At 51.5% G+C, this 8,093-nt stretch overlaps 2 protein-coding genes across 2 annotated transcripts; one reads left to right on the forward strand and one right to left on the reverse strand.

Moving 5' to 3' along the window:
• Positions 1-390: 390 nt before the first annotated feature.
• On the forward strand, positions 391-891 carry Rnase6 (ribonuclease A family member k6). Its single transcript, XM_036198800.1, has one exon. It carries the CDS (start codon positions 430-432, stop codon positions 889-891), a length of 462 nt encoding a protein of 153 aa, XP_036054693.1. The 5' UTR covers positions 391-429.
• A 3,968-nt stretch (positions 892-4,859) lies between these two features.
• On the reverse strand, positions 4,860-7,679 carry Rnase1 (ribonuclease A family member 1, pancreatic). Its single transcript, XM_036198736.1, has 2 exons — positions 7,641-7,679; positions 4,860-5,330 (listed from the first exon to the last, which is right to left on the reverse strand). The coding sequence occupies exon 2, from the start codon at positions 5,304-5,306 to the stop codon at positions 4,860-4,862; it is 447 nt and encodes a 148-aa protein (XP_036054629.1). The 5' UTR covers positions 5,307-5,330; positions 7,641-7,679.
• Between the last annotated feature and the right edge of the window lie 414 nt (positions 7,680-8,093).

Genomic DNA, 8,093 nt, shown 5'->3' on the forward strand with positions numbered 1-8,093 from the left:
AACTGCCCCGTGTTCTCAGTAGGAACACAGCAAAAACACCGGGTAAGAGAGGCACGTCAGGGCCCTGCCAGGCAGTGGAGCTGGCTGGGAAATGCTGGTTGGAGAGGGAAGGTAAACACGCGTTAGACGGGATTATAGGGGGAAGCGTTGTACATATGAACACAGGTCAAAGAGGACAAGATGTGCCACTCAGGGCTGTGTGCTCATCTCCTGTCTTCCTCACTGGATTTCAGAGTTTTCATAGAATTATGAGCCTGCCTTTCTTTCTTTCTTTCTTTCTTTCTTTCTTTCTTTCTTTCTTTCTTTCTTTCTTTCTTAAGACTGTTAAATCTTAAAAGGAAGAAAAAAACCCATCAAACTAGTCATGATTTGTTTGTTCTTAAAGCTTCTTCTATTAGCACAATCTTCCTTCTTCTACACAGGAAAGAAATGGCCATAGACCTTCGGCGATCCTTTCCTCTCCTACTGCTGCTGGGGCTGTGTGAGCCAGTGTGTCCACTTGGCACTCAGCCTAAGGGTCTCACCAAGGCTCGCTGGTTTGAAATTCAGCACATACAGATAAGTCCTCAGCAATGCAACACAGCCATGCGTGGGGTCAACAATTACACCCAGCACTGTAAACAGAAAAACACCTTTCTGCGTGAATCCTTCGAGAATGTGGCTGCTGCCTGTGGTTTGCCCAACATCATCTGCAAGAATGGTCGAAAGAACTGCCACATGAGTGTAAAGCCTGTCAGCATGATTGACTGCATACACACTGGAGAAGCCTATCCATACTGCCGCTACAGTGGTGCAGTGCAGTACAAATTCTTCGTTGTGGCCTGTGAGCGTCCCAAGAAGGATGACCCCCCTTACCAGCTGGTTCCTGTGCACTTAGATGAGATTGTCTGAGGCTTAGGGCACATGTCTTCTGGTTGACACAGGTTCTCTTACTGTTTATTCCCACTTTGTCTTTTGCGCCTACCGAGAAAGGAAGGCACTGAAAGAATTAGAAAGCCTAAGCTATCAGAAGAGAGTCAAGACTAAAAGAAATAGGGTACATGGGTTCTGATGTAGCTCAGTAACTGAGTACTTGCTTAGTGCACAAAGGCCCCTGGGTTCCATCACTGGTCCACACTCCCCAAAAAAGAAGAAAAAACAGTCCAAGCAGCTGAACAATTTATCCTGCTATGTTTTTTGATCACGCTTTATTGTACTATGCTCACAGAAATAAAACCATTTCCTTTTTCAGTACAATGAGTATCAATTTTGCTGGTTTGTTTGTTTTGTTTTGGTGGTGGCGGCTTGGGTTGTTTGTTTGTTTGACAGCATCTGATTTGGTCAGGCTGGATTCACCACGACTATGTAGTCAAGGATGGTTATCAACTCATTTATTAAATTAAAAAAAACAAAAACAAAAAACACCTTTGGCAATTACAGTCACCTTCACTTCCTGTTGTCTTCTCTTTTTCTCCCACTCCTACTCGGTCCCTTCTTCCAGCTCGTCTCCCTCCCTCCTGCCCTGTGAGGTTCATGCTCCTGCACCGGGAAACGGGGAGGGTCACTGGATGCCAGGAGCCTGGAGAGCTTTTGAAGACTCAGAGTCAGTTTTCACTCCAGCCTAAAGCTGTCAAGCCGCCAGGGAAGCTGCCACCAGCAGCAGGCACCAGGCACACACTGGCTGCACACAAGCCATGTGGAAGTGAAGTAGGCACATAGACCTAAAGGAACACACAGCCAGGCCGGTAAAGGTGGAAGTTTTAGGCTCAAACCTCTGACCTCAAGGCTGTGTTTTTACAGTAGTCTTAGTCAGTGTTCTACTGCTGTGACGAGACACCATGACCATAGCAACTCTTTTTTTAAAAAAAATAATTGTTCTTTATATAGAATAGGTAACTTTTTTTTGTTTTTGTTTTTGTTTTTGTTTTTGTTTTTGTTTTTTGAGACAGGGTTTCTCTGTGTAGCTTTTAGGGCCTGTCCTGGAACTCACTTGGTAGCCTAGGATGGCCTCAAACTCACAGAGATCCGCCTGGCTCTGGCGTGCACCACCACTGCCTGGCAAAGATTTATTATTATGTATAACTGCAGGTCAGAACAAGGCACCAGATCTCATTACAGATGGTCATGAGCCACCATGTGGTTGCTGGGAATTGAACTCAGGACCTCTGGAAGAGCAGCCAGTGCTCTTAACCTCTATGCCATCTCTCCAGGCCCTGGGCAATCCTTATAAGAGAAAGCATTTAATGGGGGCTGGCTTACAGCTTCAGAGGTTTAGTCCATTATCATCACAGCAGGAAACATGGTGGCCTGCAGGCAGACATGGTGCTGGAGAAGGAGCTAAGAGTTCTACATCCAAATCTGCAGGCAGTAAGAAAAGACTTTGGGCTTATTATGACCTTTTGAAACCTCAAAGCTCAAACCCAGTGACACACTTCCTCCAGTAAGACCATACTTCCTAACCCTCTTCAAATAGTGCCACTCTCTGATGACTAAGCATTCAAATGTATGAGCCTATGGAGGCCTTTCTTATTCCAACCACCACACTAGAGTTACTTGGGAAGAGCTGCCTCAGTTGAGAAAATGCTCCCACCAGATTGGTCTGTGGGAAGCCTGTGAAGCTTCTTTTTTATTTTATTTTACTCTACTTTATTTCACTTTATTTTTTGAGACAGGGTCTCTATATAGTCCTGTCTGCCCTGGAATTCCCTATGTAGCCCAGGCTGGCCTCAAACTCACAGAGATCTGCCTGCCTCTGCCTCCTGAGTGCTGAGATCAAAAGTGTATGACACTGTACCTGACTCGAAGCATTTTCTTGACTGACAATTGATGTGGAAGGGCCCAGCTCACTGTGGGCAAGGCCATCACTGGATGGATATTCTGAATGCTATCAGAAGGCAGGCTGAGCAAGCCATGAGGAGAAAGCCGGTAAGCAACACCCTTCATGAGCTCTAGATCGGTTCCTGCCTTGAGTTCAGGCAGGCCCTGACTTCCCTGGATAACTGACTGCAAGCTATGAGATAAAATTAACCCTCTCCTTCCCAAGTTGCTTTTGGTCATAGTGTTTTATCACATCAAATAATAGTTACATAACAGATTACATCATTGTTTACGTTGAGGTTCCCCAGACACCCTGTTTTGTATTGCTTTATAGACCCCCTGACAGCCATTGTCTGCCTTATTTTAGCTGACAAATTCCAGATATCCATATCAGCTTTATGTTGTCTAAACACAGACTGGCCCCGATAGCCTGTGGTGTGAGAAATCTGTGCAGTCTGCACGGTGTGTCTTTCACCTGCTCTGTGGGGCCCCTTGGCTCCAGCCCACCAAGGCTGCCTCCCACCATTTTAAAAATACAACAGAACTTAAAGCTGTTTGAAGGTAAAGCCTATCTCTTTATTTCTTATATTTTTGTTTATGTGTATGTGCCTGCATGAGTTTATGTGCACCACATGTGTGCAAATGCCCTCAGAGCCCAGAAGTAGACCTCAGAACCCCTGGAAATGGCCTTATGAGTTGCCATGTGGGTACTGAGGACCAAACTTGGGGCCTCTGAAAAAGCAGTAATTGCTTTTAACCAATGATCCATCGTTCTATCTAGTCCTGCTTTTTTTTTTTTTTTTTTTTTTAAGAATTATCTAGGTCTGGAAGACAAGGAAATGAGAAATAATCATAGAAGAGGTTCCTTCCCACAATACCTGGGACAAGGTAACACACACCTTTTGCTCTGTACTAGAGAGGTGGAGGAAGGAGGATCAGGAGTTCAAAGCCACCAGGCAGGGATGGCACAGGTCTTTAATCCCGGCACTCCGGAGGCAGTGGCAGGTGGATCTCTGTGAGTTCAAGGCCAGCCTGGTCTACAGAGTGAGTTCCAGGACATGCAGGAATATACAAAGAAACCCTGTCTCAAAAAAAAAAAAAAAAAAAAAAAAAAAAAGAGTTCAAAACTATCATTGGCTAAAAGGAAAGAAAATTCAACATTGACCGACCTGCAGAGCAACTGTACGGCTTGTTCCGGTGTGACAGTGGCCAGCTCTACAGAACTAACCCTTCACTCTCCTCCTTCCACTCAGAATCCCGCCGTGAATCCTGCATCATCCACGGGCAAGACTGCGCCACCCTCGTGACTCTTTCCCAAAAGCGTCACTGGAATTTGATCCCGGCTGTGGTGGTTGAAACTGAAGGCCCCCACGCATTCCCACTTGCTCCACGGAGTTTGAGTCAGTCTAAGGAGGCAGGAGAAGAGGAAGCAGCCCCTGGAGGGAAGACTGGAAGCTGCCTTTCCTGCACCCTGAGAAAGTGCGAAGCGAACCGTGGCTAGAGGAAGCTCACAGAGGCGGAAGCAAAAGCAAGGCTCCTTTGCTCTCCTGGCCGAGGCCAACTCTCAGCTAGATGTGGCAGGTCTGTATTGGTGTGGGGAGCTGAGGGACTCGGGGAGACGGGGCCACTGAGTGCTGCAACAGATGTGAGACTTAGACAGAAAAGTAGGAGAAGAAGGAATGATCAGTGGGTCAGAAGAGGCAGGAAATGCTCGCTTCAGGAGGAGGATGAAAGCCTCCCGGAGTGCGGAAGGTCTGGACCAATGAGGCGACTGGCCTGTTGTCCACAGTCCATTGTGAACGGCCCTAAAAGGACTCCACTAGCTGCACAACTTCTAATGAACAGAATTTTATTTGGTTCACGGTTTTGAAGTCAAGGGAGTCTCAGGTTGAAGGGACGCGTTCTGGTGAGGGCTGTCTTGCTTCATTTGTCCCAGGAGTGGAGCACAGGGGAGGGAAGCATGGTTTTCTCATATGGAAGCCCTAACAGGGGTCACTTCCGGGAAAGAGTGAAAGAGAGGCTGGGAGACAGGGACATCTCACTGGTTTGGCCTACGTGGGACCCTATACAGAAGCATCGAAGTGGACCGGCACGAAGGGGTTCCCCTCACAAGCCACAATGATGTGCTTCTGCTGCTGGCTGGTTTTGTACTGGCAGTTGGGGTACTTGGAGCTGCCAGTCAGGTGGCAGTCGGTGATGTGCAGGGCGGAGCGGCTCTTGTAGCAGTTAGTTCGCCCGTTCTTGCATTTGACGTTTTCCTGGGAGCAGACGGCCTGGATATCCTCTAGGGATTCATGCACAAAGGTGTTTACAGGCTTGCAGGATCCCTTCGTCATTTCCCGCCTCTGCATCATTTGGTTGCAGTAGGTGGGGCTGCTGCTGGGGGAACCCGAGTCCACATGCTGTCGCTTGAACTTCATGGCAGAAGTTTCCTTGCCCAAGGAAGGCTGAACCCATCCAGCCACCAGGAGGAGCAATGGAAACAGGATGAGGGACTTCTCCAGACCCATGGTAGCTTTGTTGTTCTGAGGAGCCTGACAGGGAAAGGAGAGGAAAATAAAGAACTGCAGCACCCATCTCAGCCTCCCCAGCACCCACACCTCAGCCTCCCTAGTACACCTCCACCTCAGCCTCCCTAGTACACCCCCACCTCAGCCTCCGCAGTACACCCCCATCTCAGCCTCCCCAGCACACCCCCATCTTAGCCTCCCCAGTACACCCCCACCTCAGCCTCCCCAGCGCACCCCCATCTCAGCCTCCCCAGCCCACCCCCAACCCTGCCTCCCCAGTACACCCCCATCTCAGCCTCCCCAGCACACCCCTACCTCAGCCTCCCCAGCGCACTCCCCACCTCAGCCTCCCCAGCACACCCCCACCTCAGCCTCCCCAGTACACCCCCATTTCAGCCTCCCCAGCACACCCCCACCTCAGCCTCCCCAGTACACCCCCATCTCAGCCTCCCCAGTACACCCCCATCTCAGCCTCCCCAGCACACCCCCACCTCAGCCTCCCCAGCGCACTCCCCACCTCAGCCTCCCCAGCACACCCCCATCTCAGCCTCCCCAGCACACCCCTAACCCTGCCTCCCCAGCACACCCCCATCTCAGCCTCCCCAGCACACCCCCACCTCAGCCTCCCCAGCACACCCCCATTTCAGCCTCCCCAGCACACCCCCACCTCAGCCTCCCCAGTACACCCCCACCTCAGCCTCCCCAGCACACCCCCACCTCAGCCTCCCCAGCACACCCCCAACCCTGCCTCCCCAGCACACCCCCATCTCAGCCTCCCCAGCACACCCCCACCTCAGCCTCCCCAGCACACCCCCATTTCAGCCTCCCCAGCACACCCCCACCTCAGCCTCCCCAGTACACCCCCACCTCAGCCTCCCCAGCACACCCCCACCTCAGCCTCCCCAGCACACCCCACCTCAGCCTCCCCAGTACACCCCCATTTCAGCCTCCCCAGCACACCCCCACCTCAGCCTCCCCAGTACACCCCCATCTCAGCCTCCCCAGTACACCCCCATCTCAGCCTCCCCAGCACACCCCATCTCAGCCTCCCCAGCACACCCCCACCTCAGCCTCCCCAGCGCACTCCCCACCTCAGCCTCCCCAGCACACCCCCATCTCAGCCTCCCCAGCACACCCCTAACCCTGCCTCCCCAGCACACCCCCATCTCAGCCTCCCCAGCACACCCCCACCTCAGCCTCCCAGCACACCCCCATCTCAGCCTCCCAGCACACCCCCACCTCAGCCTCCCCAGTACACTCCCCACCTCAGCCTCCCCAGTACACCCCCATCTCAGCCTCCCCAGCACACCCCCATCTCAGCCTCCCCAGTACACTCCCCACCTCAGCCTCCCCAGCACACCCCCCATCTCAGCCTCCCCAGCACACCCCCATCTCAGCCTCCCCAGCACACCCCCCACCTCAGCCTCCCCAGCACACCCCCCACCTCAGCCTCCCCAGCACGCCCCCCTCCTCAGCCTCCCCAGCACACCCCCCACCTCAGCCTCCCCAGTACACCCCCCATCTCAGCCTCCCCAGCACACCCCCAACCCTGCCTCCCAGGACAGTTAAGTTCTGCCCGTGAGCCTGGAAGGTTGCCCTCTGCTGAGATATCTTGGAAGTGCTGACACTGCTTTACTTCCTTCCTTAGAGAAGAAAAGCCACTTTTCTCTAGGTGGTGGGCTGTGTCACCTAAATTCTTGGCAGTATGCTGAATCCTGGAGTTCCTTTCATAGAAAATACATTTGAAAAATAGAACACATTTATACACAGTGTTCAAATGGCTCATCAGAAGGTCATTTTGAACATGCCATGAGCTAAGTTGTGTTCCTCAGTCATTACTGACACCTAGGACTGTGGGTGATAGTTACATTGTCTCACAATACTGGGGGACTTGGGCCAGTGCCTGACCCTGGCATTATAAACAGATTGAGTTGTATTCTAAAGACACATGCTCCCTTCCCAACCTGGGTGCTCTGTCCTTCCTGCCGCTCTAGTAAGTGCTTTGTACCTGACTATGCCCTGCCCCCACCCCTGCCTCCAGCTGTTTGCCCTGCCCAGCTGTTTTGGAGTTAGTGTCAGTCAAGAGTGACTGGCCTCCAGGCTGTGTTGGCTCACACCTGTAATCCCAGCACTCGGGTGGCAGAGGCAGGTGGATCTTTGTGAGTTCGAGGCCAGCCTGGTCTACAAAGCGAGTTCCAGGACAGCCCCCAAAGCTACAGAGAGAAACCCTGTCTCGGGTTAAAAAAAAAAAAAAAAAAAAAAGAGTGACTGGCCTTGACTCAGTTCTAGCTCTCAAGCAGAAATAGTCTCTGATGCCATCTCTAGGCCACTTACCTAAACTCTGAGTAAACTCCAGGGCAAACTGGAAGCCAGCTTCTGTAGCCACTCAGTCCCTGTGGTGTGGAACTTATAAGGAAGACACAGGGGTTGGCTTCCAAGAAAAATGGGTGGAGTAAATCTTGGCCCATTTTACCTGAAGGATAAAAACAAGGGCATTGTAAACTTGGATGGAAATGCCCTGGGCTGCCAAGGAAAGGGAGAAAAGCGTTTGAACCTCATGTGCTGATTCCCAGGGGGCAGCAGAGCAAGTCACTGGAACAATGGCAAACACGCAACTCCACATTCCTTCACAAAGCCGCATAACCTATGAGCACATCGTTTGCACCAATTACAACCTGGAGGTTTAAAAGGTCACATAGCAATCCTAGGAATCATGGGAGAGGGAAGCCCTCCCCATCTACAGTACTGAACCGAGTTGATGGTAGCCAGAATTCTAGGTCTCCCTAC

Source organism: Onychomys torridus, chromosome 9 (genome assembly GCF_903995425.1).
Source record: "Onychomys torridus chromosome 9, mOncTor1.1, whole genome shotgun sequence".
NCBI lineage: Eukaryota > Metazoa > Chordata > Mammalia > Rodentia > Cricetidae > Onychomys > Onychomys torridus.

Excerpts from the sequence above, each read along its gene's own strand:
- Rnase6 (XM_036198800.1), top strand. The coding sequence starts at position 430 with ATGGCCATAGACCTTCGGCGATCCTTTCCTCTCCTACTGCTGCTGGGG.
- Rnase1 (XM_036198736.1), bottom strand. The coding sequence starts at position 5,306 with ATGGGTCTGGAGAAGTCCCTCATCCTGTTTCCATTGCTCCTCCTGGTG.